Source organism: Convolutriloba macropyga, unplaced genomic scaffold (assembly GCF_964194025.1).
Source record: "Convolutriloba macropyga unplaced genomic scaffold, txConMacr16.3 SCAFFOLD_2592, whole genome shotgun sequence".
NCBI lineage: Eukaryota > Metazoa > Xenacoelomorpha > Acoela > Convolutidae > Convolutriloba > Convolutriloba macropyga.
In genome coordinates, this window is record NW_027451292.1 from 8818 (window position 1) to 25252 (window position 16435).

Genomic DNA, 16435 nt, shown 5'->3' on the forward strand with positions numbered 1-16435 from the left:
GCATTGAGTATCCCCAGGGTAGGTAAACTCCGAGACAAAAAGAACTTTTGCTATGTCTTGCCTCTGAAAAAAGTTAGTTTTTCGTACGAAAGTTATCGATTATTTCAAATAAGTAATTTTAAAATTAGGTATTTTTGATTAGTTTCTAGAATTGTCCAAATTGAAACCGAACTTGGAAGGGAGTATTTCCAGGGTAGGTAGATTCTGAGACAAAAAGAATTACCGGTATAGCTTGCCTCTGAAAGAAGGTTAGTTTTTCGTACTGAAAATTGCGAATATTTCAAATAAGTAATTTTAAATAATTTTTAAAAATAGGTCTATTTGATTAGGTCCAATAGTTGTCCAAATCGAGGCAAACATGTTATGATTATCCTCAGTGCACTTAGAATGTAAGTCAAAAAAATTTTTGTTGTAGCTGGTATTGGTGCAGAAGTTAAATGTTTTAAGTGTTGCTTGTTTTTTTTTAAATTTCAAAAATATAGAGTTAAAAATAGGTGAAACGTCTTCCTGGCGTCTTGTTCTTTTCGGTGTTTTCCATCTCCCCTCCTCTCGTTCTCTCGCTCGTTTTTTCGTCTGTCGTTTGTGTTGTTTGTCTTTCGCTCGACTTTCGCGTTCTCCAGCTCGTCTCTCGCGTTCTCACGCTCGTCTGTCTCTTCGGTTGCGTTTTGGTGTGAGTCTATAATGTTTCATATGAGATATATTTATGTTGATTTCAGCCATGTTGAACGAGATTTGAAAAGTCTTAGCTTTTTAGAGGTTCACAATATTCTTAATATTGGTAGGGAAACTACTTCATAAATTTTGCTTCACATCAAAAAAGGCTGTTTTCCTATTGATATTAAGATGTCCATGTACCTCACGTTGCTAAAAATACTACAATTGTATGGATTTGTGGAATTGTGGAAACCTCTGATCTCCATCTTCAATGGTTCTTTATTCCCCACAATGTTATTTTCTCTTCTTGATATATGCAACTTTAAACGCACGAATGTCTGGACATAGGCTTTTTTGAACGCACGTTAGTCTGATCATGAACGCACGCAATTTTTTTCGTGCGTTCATGATCAGACTTTTGTGCGTTCGAAACGGCCTATGTCCAGACTTTCCTGCGTTCAAGTTTGCCTATGTCCAGACTATCGTGCGTTCACATTTGCCTATGTCTAGACTATCGTGCTGTCAAAGATACCTATGATCAGACCATCGTGCTTTCAAAGTTGCATATGTCCAGACTATCATGTGTTCAAAATTGCGTATGTCCAGACTATCGTGCGTTCAAAATTGCATATGTCCAGACTATCGTGCGTTCATTTTTTCCAGACCGTAATTTTGAACGCACGACACCACCTGGTGCGTTCATTTCGGTCTGGACATACCGACTTTTGGTCTGGCACCTCAGCCTGGGTAAGTACTAGAAAGAAAATTACATTCTTTTCAGCTGGTGGTCATTCACGAAACGAGAGTTTGATTAGGTGAATTTGTAGAAATTGTGTTCGAAAACATTGTTTGGAACAATATTGATAAGTTCTCGAAGTACGCAAACGTCACGTTTTAGCCACTATTGCAAATCACGGCACCAGAATTCTGAACTATCTAAAAAGTCCCCTTTTTTAATTTAACTATGCGAGAGGCAATCATTATCTCTGGAATTGCTGTTTTTGACAAGGTTTATGTATTGTGGGCCAATGTAATGAGATAAGTTCTCCCAAAAAAGAGCACAAACAAAAGGTGACCACGAAATGAAGGGTGCAACCGTGAAAAAAATATAGAATAAACATCTTTTTGTGACGCTCATAGAAGTCTCGAATGCCCGGCAAACAAGAAGATATCTTTCGATTGCAAATCCAGATATAGAGAAAGCGTAGAAAAATGTATTCAGTGTTCTGAATGACTGCAAAATAAGAACAATCTTGGACCATTTCTCTCTCCTGAAGAAGAGTGCTTCAGCGAGAGTATCGCGACAATTCCATACATGTTTTTCATACCATTCATCACTTAAAATTGATGCCAGGAATGAAAGAAGCTGAATGAAGTCACAAATATTGAAAAAATTGTATTTTGAAAAGTGAAGAACTGAATTACAAAGGATGATCTTTGAAACTCAACCTTGAAACTTTTGGCCAGTGGGATAACTACCCGGGCCCCGACCGAATGGTGAAGTTGTATGAACCTACCGGGTCGCGGTTTGGTCAAATAATAATGTAAAAAAATAGCGGTGAATAGCGGCGAAAAAACTTTTTTCACCGGAAAACGCCCGCATCTTGTACTGTTGAATGCGGTGAATTTTTGCGGAATTTTTTTCTTAGATTCACAGGAAATAGCATTGAAGTAAGTGCAAAATGGCGCAGTGGAATAAGAAGCGGTTGACATGCAGGAGGTGAGAACTTTGAACCCGTGTACAGTAGTTTCTTTTTTGTAATAAAAATGCGGTGAATGCGGTGAAAAAAATTTCACAGCTAAAAACCGCAAAAAATCGCCGCATTCAATGCTAAAAGATGCGGGCACTTTTCAGTGAAAAAATTGCATTCTGCTGGTAGCACTGAAAAAATTTTTTTCACTGGATTCTGCTGGTAGCGGTAAAAAATTTTCTTGCACCGCTTAAGCGGTGAAAAAATTATTCACCGCTTAGAGGTTTTCATTCACAGCATTCATCGCATTGAACGCAACTCTTACACTTCCACTCAAATTCACTGCAAATCTTACATCCTTTAGCGATTTTTAGCGGTGACACTTTGATCCGGGAAGCAGGTTTTCTGCAAAAGATGGTTAACTTGTAAGAACGTGAAAGTTGAATGCCTAATTTGTAAGATTTTTGCGAGTTGATTCCGATCTAGCTTAACTCTAAATGTTTAATTCAACATGCATTCTCTTATATACCGTAGACAGCGCGCGCGAATGAGTCGCTCAGTTTGTAAAACATAACACAATGTGACCTAAATTGACAGGACAGTTTTTGTTTTCAATTAATTCAACTCAGAAAGAGACCCTTTTGCATTTCAGTTAATAAATGCTAGATCTCAATCCATTTCCCTGGTTGCATTTCTGGCTGAAAATTTTGGCCACAATAAAATTTTTTGGCGCTCGATTGATTTTTTTGACCTTCGATACGCATAAATATGTTCTGAGAACTGTAAAAGAGAATAAGTTTTAAGTCAAATGTTTAACTTGGACCCACCTTGTACACTTTTTCCACTTGAATTGTCAAAATTATGATAAGGTGGCAAAACTTTCATTTATAAGTTTTTGCGTCTTTCCCAATATAGTCGATCATTATGGTACATTTACGTTAATGCGGGGCTTTGCGTTACCTTCCTGGTCGAGAACAAAAGGTTATTTTGCAAGATGCTGCCAGAATCTTGCAAAAATGGATATCTTTCAAGATTCTGGCAGAAATCTTGCAAGATAACCATTTGATTTCGACCCGGGCTATTAGTTAAATGCTAATTAAGCGTTTATGACATATTAACGGGTTGGGGGGATTATCTTGGGAAGGACCGAGATCTTAAAGCTTAAATTTAAAAATTACTGCTTTCGTTCATTTTGGCATCAATAATCAATAGGACAGATTATAGTACATAAAAACAATATTGATGAGACCCCAGGCACGCATTTGACATGCATCATTTGTTCTCTCAATTGACATTAGAATGCTGGTTGCGATTCCAATGAGACCAATACAGCCAAATATTTCAGAGATTGTTTGAACAAACACAAAGTAGTAATCAAACGAATGCATTTCTTTATTAAACACAAGTACACCTAGACAGTATAGATTCAGCAGAAGCGTCACTCCAATCAGAATTGCCTGTGAACGATAAAAATTGGATGAGTACAACCGCAAGGATTTTTTGGAGTAAATTTTTGTTAAGCACCTTACGTTAAACACCGCCCCCATAGTAGTACATTTCGTGACCAGTGGAATTAAGTACATTTCTGAAACGATCCTACTTATTTAAAAGAATGATTAATGTGAAACTCACTTTCAGTATGATATCATAGCAAAACAAACTTTCAGAGCTCTTCAGCAACAATCAGTGTATCTGGGGTACTTGTTTCAATTTTCCTAGCGGCATTTCGCCAATTTACATAAAAAACATTTTTCGAAGATTAACATATAAAAACTGAAATGAAATACTTAAAGGAAAAAAGAACACTATTGGGATAGCTTTGCCAAAATAAGATTTCTTATTGTTTACAGAATCAATATTTATTTTTTAATAGCTCACAACTTTTGAATCAGAATTCATTAGCGAGTTATTTAAATTTTATTTTCAAAGAACCTTTTGTTTTGGTCCGTTTTTCGTAATTCTTCCGTCAATGGGAAATGTTCTCACTCGTCTACCCTAGTTGATTCAGAATGTTAGCCTCACAAAAATTTTGCAAAATCTTGCAAGATGATGCATAACCGTGCAAGATTTTCCAGCAAATTCTCGTAAGAGTAAAAAAATTTTGCAAGATTTTCTGTCGAAATTAACATTCTCTTGCAAGATCTTGCAAGATTAAGAACAGATTTTGCAGATTTTTTGACATTTTGTACGAATTTTTGAAGTTGAATGTTTTAAAGCGTCTTTCTTGCAAGACAAAATAATGATTAATAAGGCAGATTCTTTGATGTTAATCTTGCAAGATCTTGCAAGAGAATGTTTGTCATGAAAAAATCTTGGAGAATCCTGCAAGATTAACAACCTCATGCAAGATCATGCAAGATTAACCTCCTGTCTCGACTAGGTAATTGATTTGAGGAAACTGCAGTTAAAATTGTGCAACGAAAAATTTTGGCTAAAAACTTTGGATTCAAAAAACTAGATATAGAAAAATCGCTCTTTTGCCAGATGTAGATTACTTTTTTGGAAATTTCAAAACCAATTTGGATATTGCAACATAAAAGACAATGTTTTCATCCACTATTCAACCAAAAATACGCTGAGTAAAAAAACTTTTTTATGAACGCCTGGCGTCAGCTTGCTGCCTTTCAGCAAATTAGGTTTCGCTATAAAACAGTCTGTGTATTCTCCATTCTCCTCTTATGAAGGTTATGAAAATAAAAATTCTGAGCTTTTTCTGGCATTGAGTTTTTTATTGAAAGCAAACAGTACTTGCTGTTATGGTGATATAAAATACTAAATGTCGCTTCTGCGGCCTCTGATACCTTATCAACAATATCAGTTGCTGAAAAATTGTGTGATATCATTACTATCCCGTTTTCAAAAGATCCAATTTTCAATAACAAGTAACAGAGCCACTTCAGTGACTGCATCAATTTTTGACCAAATATCATTTTCTAATTTCTATGTGAAGGTCAGGAAATTTGAAAACAACGTCTCTGCGTTTAATCAAAAATAACCAAATGCATGTGTTTTTATTGCAGTTTTTATTGTTTTTTATTACCTCCTTCAAAAATTGACACTAGTAAAGCAATGAAAAATAAGTTTTTTCTAAACTTCCTTTGAATATGACCTGAAAAATTGGCTTGACCTTAAACTCTTCTACCTCAACTTTGATTAGACAATACTTTTATTTATGGTCCTTTTTACTGGAACTGGACCTGAAAATGGTTCGCAAAAATGATGCTAGCAACAAAAATGGCATTTTAAGCTACGGTCTTACTAGTTTTTCATAATACATACTAGGTTGTAAAATTCCAGATGTGATGAGGCAGTAAATTAGTTCTCGGACTATATTGGGTTGAAGTAAATAAGTTCTCCTTTAGGCTGAGGTAACCCGAATCAGAAAAAAATAAGGAACGACTCATTTTTGTTAGAGAACACTTTTTCTTGAATCATTAAGAAAAACTGGCAGAGTTATAGCTAGGGTTAAAGTTAAAAAAACTTTGAATCGACACCAAAAAACTAAAAACTACATTAATATATATATATATATATATATATATATATAAATCCTATTTTCAATTCGAGGGATTACAGAAAGTACAGTCAGTACTCAGTATACATTGCTTGAAGTTATGTTTCTACTATTAGGCACAGCGCTGGTTGCTGTACTATTTTATAAAAAATATTTGTACTTAATGTTTCAATTGAAAATTAACTTGATCATAGACTCGACGATCTTTCAACTTGATCTTTCTCTCTTTTTTTCAGCTTTAAACGCTGCACAATTAGGCGAACAAAGAAATTGCCAAAGAAAAAAAGAGCGAGAGAGAGAGAGAGAGAGAGAGAGAGAGAGAGAGAGAGAGAGATTCAACTTGGTCCAATATTCAACTTGGAGATACAGTTGGTTGCATTTTAGTAATATTGCAATTTTGGTTGCATATAGATCATATAACTCTGATGTACACATTCGGATCTTCAGAAAAAAATTGCATGATATACACAGTCGTTTCCCAGATGATCTTTATTATTTTCAGTCCAACAATCGGGTGTTCAAAAAGTGTTTAATGAAAGACTATTTCAATTTTTGGCGCAAAGTTTACCTGTATATAGTAGATGTCGGAAATCATATCCACAGTCTCTGCATGAGACAGCCATGAATCTTTCAGTATAGCAAGAGCATAATCTCTCACAGCTGTGATCAGCAAAGCTCACTATAGTTTATATTTATGAAGAGAAATTGCGTATAACAAAAATTAAAACAATGAAGCCAGCCTAAATTACAAAAACTGTTTTCGAGTTTACATTTGAGAAATTTGCTCTTTCTTGATTTTTTCCTCATATCTTTATGTGAAATACATATGTGTACTCTCCGAAACTTTCTTGTGGATCCCAAATGCTACAACATATTATCATTCAAGGAAAATTGCCACAGCAAAATAAATGTGCAATATATATTGAACATCAAAATTAAGCACCTTGTTTTTTTGCAAAGTGGAACTCCAATGGTAGTCAATAGGCTAAACTGAAACTAGGAAGCTCGGAAAGGTGCGTTTGCATATAAAGTTCTGACCCCACCCATACACGTTTTTTTTAACTGTTGACCAAATGAGGACGAGAAACAAATTCAAAAAATCATTTTTAGTTCAGAAAAAAGTAGTTTTCGAAAAAAAATTGGTAACAAAAAATTGTCTTGAACTCAAACCATTAGGTGACAAAATAACGCTGATAAAAGGGCCACTGAAAACAGTCGTTAATGAGAATATGAGAAAAGACAGACAACAAACTAAAACAACAAAAACAATCGTTAATTACAGAAACTAATTTAAAAACTGAAGATCTTAATGCCTTTTTCATTGTTACTAGCTACTTTTTTAGACTGAATTACGGGTTATAAAAAACACTTTTTATACTGAATCAAAATACAATTTTTTGATCACTGGAAGCAACACAAAGTTAACCATGACAAGAATACGGGAAATGGCGAGAAATATCAAAATTAGCTCTAATTTGTTGATAATTACATATTTCAATTTTTCAAACAATTGTATTCAGCCATTTAAAAGACTGCATTCCGATAGATTTTTTAAACTATCAGCACCAGAACAAGCAAATAAGTGCCTAGACTTGCAGCGGTTGAAAACCTTTTAAAAAAGGGCATTGCGTTGAGAATTATCAGATTAAATTTTTTCAAGAATTAGTGTATCACGTCCAATTATAGCAGTTTTACTTTTGAAGTCAATATATGAATCAAATTTTTAAAAAGTTAAAAGTTATGCAGCAAACGGTCTTGTTGTTGAAATAATTTTCAACTAAATGTTCTCAAAACAAAAAAGGTGAGGAGAAAACAGATCTTCTGTAAAGAGAAATTCACGTTGCAAAAATTTACGTTACAAATTTCCTACAAATTCTGGTTATTTCAAAACAATGGTTTTTCCTGTTAATGCCATTCATTTTAGCTATTGCTTTTCGCAAAAACACTGATTTATTTTTTAGAGAGTGACAAAAAGTTTGAGAGCAAGCGACTCAAAGAACGGTAAATAATTAATATTTATTGTCAAACTGTTGACAGATGTGAGGAAAGTTTATTCAAAACGTTTGAGTTTGTCCAAAAACGCAGCAGCTTTTTAAAGCGAAGTTAAACTAAAAACTTTCTTCAATTTCAGAAAAAAGGCACAAACAGGTAATCGGTTCCATTTTAGTTGCTTTATATAGTTGATAAGGGTCAGGTCAAAAACAGAGCAACAACTGAATCCAATTTGATACTTTTGCTAACTGAAAAAAAATTAAGAGTGAATTCTGCTGAGAGTGAGAAGAGGAAAAAATCATAAGGGTATCCTGCTTTGTTCAGAGTTCCTAAGCAATAGTTCCTAAGCATGCCCAATGGGCTCAATGTGTTACCAATAGGTGTTAGGCATGCGCTTTTAATTTTAGTTCAGGAAAAATGAAAAATAGCAATTTCGATGAAATATTGTCCTATATCTGAAAGAAGAACAATAGAAGAAAATATCAAATGTCCAGTTTCCAATATGATGTTTTAGACAAAGACTGTGATGTATTTCATCGATGTGGCAATTGGCAAATTGGGAAAAGGTTAAAAGATTATGCAGCAAGCAATATTTAGGTTTTTTTTACATTAAACAAAAACCAAAATCAACTCGCTCACAATTTTTTCCGGACAAATCTAAATTTTCCATTTTTTGCAATTCATGAACTCACTTTTGCTTTCTTTTCTCAGTAATCGAACTCCTTAGTAATATAAAAGTTTTACGGTTAATTATGAGTGCGCTCCGAATGCTGCATAAGGTTCTCTAGTTTTTCTATTATACGTCAATGAGTCCTTGGAGCAAAAAAGTCAGTATGATGTTGTTCTTATCACAAATCTTAATTTTTTTTTAAAAAAAACATTTTAAAAAAATCTGAATTCTAGTGGACGAAACAAAATTAAAAACTTTATCATCACAAGAATTCAGTTTTAAGTAAAACGCTACGGCAGTGTGTTCAATAATACTTGCAGTTACATATCTTTTGAGGTCAGAATTGTTTTTTTTTTAAGTTGAAGCCCTCGCTGCAAAAACTGGGTTGTAAAAATTTATGATTCTGGTCACAGAAACGATAAATCTCCTTATTTTCGTTTGCCATTTGGTTAATTGGATTATATCAAAAATACTAGATGAAATTAGAGAGAAACAATAAGTTTTTGCGAACATCGGAAAGTCTTAAGAACATTTTGCTGCAAAAAAATCAAAATTTCAGCAGAACCCTAAGAACAGAATAGCTTTTAAATGAAAAAAAGCTAAGGAATTGTTGTGGCAATCAAGTGATTCAATAGCACATTGAAAATTGACCAAAGTACCCGGTTTGGTTAGAGTTTCCAGCGACAAAAATGTTTTGAGAAAAAAATTGAAAAATCTTTTCATGAAGAAGATTATTGATGTTTTAAAAACTTTAAACTTTATTTTTCTCTATCAAACGATATAAGAATCAAACATTATCAAATATATATCAGAGCTTTTGCGTCTTTTTCTGCATATCAAAGCTGAAGCAGATATAAATCACTGTTGCAACTGTTGTATTATAAATTTATCAAAAACTGATAATGAATGTATTTGTGAACATGTGAATGACTAATTTAGCGTGGATATACAATTGTTAGTTCATTATCCTCGGCAGAATAATACGAAAGAATATATATATATATATATATATATATATATATATATATATAAACACTCACATACACAAAACAAACACTCAACTGGAGATATGCATGAGTGCTTCCTTTCTCCAGATATAGACTCATGAAATTAATCCCCTTGACCAAAATTGTCTATAAGAACACCATATCGACTGAAATGGGCTATAAAAAAATTGCACAGACTTCTGGCGAGATCCATGACTCTACATACAACCAAAAATGTCAATCAAGACAGTTTAATGAACGAAGAAGCACCTTTAAGTACTGACTTAAAACCTGTCAGGAACCAGGCAAGTTTCATCATATTTCAATACGCGGTCTCTCTATGGGTCTTTTTTCTTGGAAAAAATGTGCAATATAAAGTTATACTCTTGCGAATTAGTGGCTACTGCATACTTTTGTTAGAAAATTTAATTCTTCTTCAGGCGTTCCTTGTTTTGAAAATTAATCAGGCTTATCAATTCTAGAAATGAAATATGTATCTTTTCTCAGACTTTGTTTCTTGAGCGGTAGTTTGAGAAACTAAAAATGGTTTTCTTGGTGAAATGTGCAATTTGCAGATCATTTGAAGTCTTTGAGGCCAGTTAGTTGCAGCTTAACCAGAAATTTTTCATGACCTCAACGAATTCCTTTTTAATGTTTAAAATATCATAAACTTAAAGGTGACGTAGAATCTTTTTTCCATGTCATCAATAGGGCTGGTTTGGCTCAAGAACAAATGGGCTGAACATAGAAGCGCGTGAAGATTGCTATATTTTTTTTTATTTTGAAGATTTAGAAAAACAGTGAAATAAAAATTAAACTCAATGAAATCAACTCTATCAGAACAGAATAGACATCGTCGACTTAATTGAAAACCACACATACTAATATGCGGATGGTTTCAAAAAGATATTTCGAACATATTGGTTATTCTCCTGGTTGTAAAAAAATCAACACAGCGAAGTTAAAAATGATGGGTGACCGATTACAAAAATTTCTATTGACAAAATTAGTCTTATGGAAGTTTTCACAGATGAAATTCTGATTTCGTGGTATTTATCATTTGTCGCCCGTAAATTTAGATTATATATTATCATCTCTGAAATGCTCTCTAGAGACTTGTAGAAAAACCTGATCAACATTTTATTAAGAAATTTTGTAAATTAGACATTAAATTTTCGTTTTTCGACAAACTCAGGCGTCTATTTTATCAGGCTCTATCAAAAATTGTTCTTTTTTCCATTTTCCGTCCAAGAGAATGATAAAAAACACAAACTAGTCTACGATAACACCCTGACTTGGCCCATAAATAGAGTGGGCTGGACCGTTTTCATCTATGAAAAAAACGTGTATGGACTCATGAAAAGAGTTTGTACTGACTTTAGGTGTAAGCTCGACCGTGTGATTTGGGTCAATATTGTCCCCTCTTGACTTTTTGATTTTCATAAAATTTAGATCTTGAGTACGATTGGGGGTGTACACTTTTTGTGGCCCATTGACCTGCAATCGTGTAAAAATGAATCTATGATTTCTACAGCGAAGCTTAAATCTAGGCTACTGCATTATAGATCCTGTATTAATTATTTAATGTTCTAAATTGAAGTCCATGAGCTAACTGTCATCGTAACGCATGATGTAAAATACCATTGTTGTTATTCAACAAATAAGGTTACTTTTTACTGAATAATACTGAAGAAATCAATAAAATAAATAAGAGCATCAATCGGGTTTAGAATAATCTGCTTGGATCAATATTTACAAACAGCTAAACAAACTCATGCCAATCAATCTATCAAACTAATTAAAATTTCAATTCTTTCTCCTTTGGCGCCAATATTGTATATCAAAGCAAAAATTATCAAATGAAGCCTGACAGAGGAGTTAGCTTACGGAACCGATCAGAACATTACAAAAACTTAGCGATATCATTTGCTAATTGAAAGAAAAAGAATTGTAGAAGCTGCTAATAACTGATTGAATCAGTTGGCAATTTATTCAATTACTTTGTTCATGGTGTAAATTTTCAACCGTCGAATTATCGGTAACTATAGTGAACAAACAAAAAACGTTATTTATGCACAAGAATTGGTTGAAGCGTATGGGAAAGCCTCGGGGCGCCTTTAAGTCCTATTCAATAAAAATTTGATCAACAACCCCGGGTCGAGGTTTTGTCAAAAAATATTGTAAGCTTAGCGGTGAATAGCGGTGAAAAAAAACTTTTTTCACCGCAAAGCGCCCGCATCTTTTAGCGTTGAATGCGCTGAAAGCGGTGAATTTTTGTAAGAATTGCGTTGAATTTTGTGGTGAAAATTTTTTTTTCACCAAATTCTGCTGGTAGCGGTGAAAAATATTCGTTCACCGCTTAAGCGCTGAAAAAATTTTTTTCACCGCTTGAAAGTTTTTTTTCACCGCATTCATCGCATTGAACGCAAATCTTACACTTTTACTCAAATTCACCGCAAATCTGACATCTTTTATCGATTTTTAGTGGTGACACCTCGACCCGGGAATAGACTCGATGAGAATGAATTATAATCTGTCGATCCCTTGTTAAAACAGTTGATGCATGTTATTTCATTGGTGAAATAGTAAATTAGTAATGAAACAGAGTCCACTAAAGGCTTTTCGTTTCCCTCATGATCAGTGAGCTGATATAGCATGTAGTTTTCATTTTATTTACACTGTTCGCCATAATTTCTTTAAAATTTTAAAATTTTCAAAAGACAATTGAAGGTGATCTGCTTACAGATCCAACGTTTTGGTGCGGTTTGGAATCTTTGGATAGCAATCCACAACTACTACGACGGTATGATTTCCTTCAGTGTAATATACAATGGTACCAAAGAGCTACGTACACCTGAAGATTTTTTTAAAGCATTACAAATATCAATTAAGGGAAGATTTTGAGTTCGAATTTGTTCTCTAATATCGCGTCATTACACCTTTAGCTTGTTAATGCATAGCAGACAGTTTTCATGGTTTTCATACAGGTTTCTAGTTGTTTCTGAGACAATTTTGTTTCAAAATTATGACACTTTTTCTTCTAAACGTTTCCAAAAAACTTTTGTTTTCGCAATCGCTGCTTCAAAATTGCCCAAAAACTTTTTATTTGATTTGGATCTGGACTATATGTCGACTATTCTAGTACCTTACACTCCCTATTAAGAACACTTAAATTATTCTACACACTTAAATTGTTAAACACTAATTCAATAAAATGTACTTGTCACACATATTTATAGTTCCGTATTCTCCAAAAAAATTATTTGTTTTCGAAACTCTTTTCTCCTCAGTCTGCAAAAAGAATTGATTAACATCTTACCCAGTATGATTAATCAAAACACCAAGACTAAAGCCCGAGTTGGGGTAGGTATTGCTCAGAGTGTTTTCAGTGATGTATTTGCTACCATGGTTTTTGTCTCAACAGGGTAAAAAGTGCCATGATCATAATCTTGCCAAATTAAAAAATAATCCGATGAATTGTGTTTCAAATCTGGTTTCAAATGTTACTATGATCCGGTCTGACGTTTCGCTTCAGTATATTTTAGTGACTTTTTTAATAAAAAAACGGTTATATCTCACGCCGGATTATTAATCGTATTAGAGAGCAATTCAAGTAGTATTTTTCAACTGTAATTATAAAAAGAAAATATTTGGCAAGATTTTTTGGCAATAATGACTTATGAAGTCCGACCCAATTTAAAACGAAGTCCAAATTTAATGCAATTCTATAGTAGGCACGAGATTTTGGTAAAATTTCCGCTCCATTTCCGAAATTTTTGTTAAATTTCCCTGTATTCAAGTAGCGATTCCGGTATTCAAAGTCCTCTATTCAAATGTATAGATCAAGGACAGTTGACCGAACGGTTCATGCTTTAGCGGTGGTTAAATATTTATTCAAACCTAGAATGAGTTCAGCGACCCATGTCAATTATTGGCCAGACAGACTTGATTCACGGACAGGGGACCCGTTAGGACCCGATTCAAGGGTCTAGAAAAAAATGTCGGCCACTAACAAATTTGGGTTTGTTGGTTCCGGTCAATGCCCGTATTTTGTGTGTTTCGTCTGTTAAAAACCCAAATTTCAGTCTGATCGGTTTCAGATCTGACAAATACCGAAATTCGGTTTTTATTTTCACTTCAATTCTCACAAATTTTCAGCGCATTTCAGCGCACTACTATGTAAGGTTTTTGCGCTGGACTTCTTGAAAAATTTGCGCATTTAAGCGATTTTCTTACATAATTTACAGAAAATTTCACGACACTGGTCTGGTCAATACCCAAATTTCCGTATACGTAACCTACACAACAGAAAAAAATAGTTTTCAGTTTTATAGATCCACTATTTACCAAGATCACTTTCGAAATTCTCTTTCCCTCAACTGTTCGTCAACCATTAGAAAGTCTTTATAAAATCCAATAATTTCCTCCTTTTAGCAATCACGCAGAATTTTGAATTTTTTGCTCCGAAAAGTTTTTGATTAATTATCATTATCAAATAAACAACTCAAAAAGAACAACCAATGCGTGCTACACTTTATATCAAACATAAGACTCAATTAGTGCATTTAAAATGACCATAAAAATTGCTAAAAAATGACAATTTGAGGTGTTAAATTAGCTTTTTTAACAAAAAAATCTATTGATGTGCATATAGTTAGTCTATGTATTTTACAGTATGAACGCGGGTTCAAGTTCGATCAGTTTCAAACAAGGGTCATAAATGATTAATTAGAGGGTCATCTACTTCCCCTTGCAATCATAATAGTCTGATTCGCGTATGAGAAGCCCAACTTTCAATTAAAAAATAAGTTTTCCAAATTATATACATTTTTCATATTCACTGAAACCTGTTTATACTTATAAAGGCTCCTAAAAATACATAACTTAAAATTAAAAATAAAGACATATTAAAAAGTTAGATATATCATTTTGGTTCGATTGAAGTGTCAAACAGAACATAACGTCGCCAATCCTACATTTTAAAAAAAAGAAATTTGCTTGCTAATGTCAGCGTTGGCCGCTCCCTCATGTTTTAGGATTGCGCGTTATAAGCTTTCGCGGACAACAGCGACAGTTAGGTAAACCATTGCAAATTTACTCAAAATTGAGAATATCGTCACTGATACCCGCGATCGATTATTTCCTACCTTGCATTGAAATTTGACCATAGTTTTTCCACGCGAGAAGTGGTCACAAAATGTCATCACTCGTGCTTGCTAACGCGGACTCTGCTGAATTTGTAGGATTGGCGACGTAATGAAGACAAGACATGATATTCTAAAAAATAAATACTCTTTGACTACCATATTCTGTAATTTACTGCCCTAATTATTGTTTTTTCCTATCATAAAAGACATTGCAAGATTTCCAATAAAAATTGACAAATTTTTCTGAAAACGATAACAAAACATTTCTTTTGGATACAAATATTTTAATCAATCCTGAATTGGTTACAGGAAGTCAATATAAAGATAGCATGGCAATCAAGATTTCATAGAATTCCTTAATGACTTTTTATGTTTAAAAGCAATCACTGATGAACCTTCTTGAAATCACGGGATGCTGAATGATGGATTAGTCATAAAAATTCCTAAAGAATAAATGAAATTATATAGTAACAAAAAACAATCAAAACAATTATATATCAGTGTTGCTGCTGCTCAAGAATCTTAGCAGTAGAAAATCGACACAGCTTTTATCTTGAGCTTTTCACTAGCCATATTTTGAAGTTGATATATCCTTAACAAATTCGTCAACACCATTAGTCCCTCGGTTGAGGAAAAGACATTTTGTCTACGAAACCTGAACTAATTTATTAACTTTGCCCCTTTTTATTCAGTCTAACGTTTAAGTTCAAAAATAAAATTCACGAAGAACCAAATTTTAGTAGGTTTGGAAGAAAACTGTTTACGGCAACCGTTTCTGAAGCTTTTATATCAACTCTTTTGATCACTATAAAGGCTATAGGAAACCCCAATGGATACGACGCATTTCCGTTCGGTTGGTCTTCAGATAGATTAGAGGTAGAACTACAATGGCCACGCTAGAAGGATAATTTCAGGTGTCTTCTATAAATAGGGATGTAGAACTATGTAATCTCAACTTTAAAACTCTTAGAGTTCTAGAAACATCTAAGTTTTTTAAACTCATATTTGTTTTCAGATATCCAATGGCTTTTGTTTTTTTAACTGCAGGGCCTGTTTTTTATCTCGGAAACATTATTACATAACAATGCCGCCGCCATTGTTTTTCACTACTGGTCTATTTTAATGTGTTGTCTCAACTTTTGCTGATTCCACAACCTGATCCTACTGAGCGCAAAACCGGCAACGACAGCAAAAATTTCGATTCTTGACATCCTTTAAGTCTCGGGTATGAGAATGAATGCGCTGAAAGCGGTGAATTTTTGTAAGAATTGCGTTGAATTTTGTGGTGAAAAATTTTTTTTCACCAAATTCTGCTGGTAGCGGTGAAAAATTTTCTTTCACCGCTTAAGCGCTGAAAAAATTTTTTTCACCGCTTGAAAGTTTTTTTTTCATCGCATTCATCGCATTGAACGCAAATCTTACACTTTTACTCAAATTCACCGCAAATCTGACATCTTTTATCGATTTTTAGTGGTGACACCTCGACCCGGGAATAGACTCGATGAGAATGAATTATAATCTGTCGATCCCTTGTTAAAACAGTTGATGCATGTTATTTCATTGGTGAAATAGTAAATTAGTAATGAAACAGAGTCCACTAAAGGCTTTTCGTTTCCCTCATGATCAGTGAGCTGATATAGCATGTAGTTTTCATTTTATTTACACTGTTCGCCATAATTTCTTTAAAATTTTAAAATTTTCAAAAGACAATTGAAGGTGATCTGCTTACAGATCCAACGTTTTGGTGCGGTTTGGAATCTTTGGATAGCAATCCACAACTA

General features: G+C 33.8%; 1 protein-coding gene across 1 annotated transcript; it reads right to left on the bottom strand.

Annotated features, from left to right (window-relative positions):
- Positions 1-501: 501 nt before the first annotated feature.
- LOC142356539 (uncharacterized) lies at positions 502-11227 on the bottom strand (the record flags this gene model as incomplete). The annotated part of the gene is made up of 4 exons (XM_075408421.1): positions 11121-11227; positions 6428-6519; positions 3595-3802; positions 502-676 (listed from the first exon to the last, which is right to left on the bottom strand). Coding segments are annotated over exons 1-4 (506 nt in total), but the record flags the coding sequence as incomplete, so codon positions are not given.
- Positions 11228-16435: the final 5208 nt, after the last annotated feature.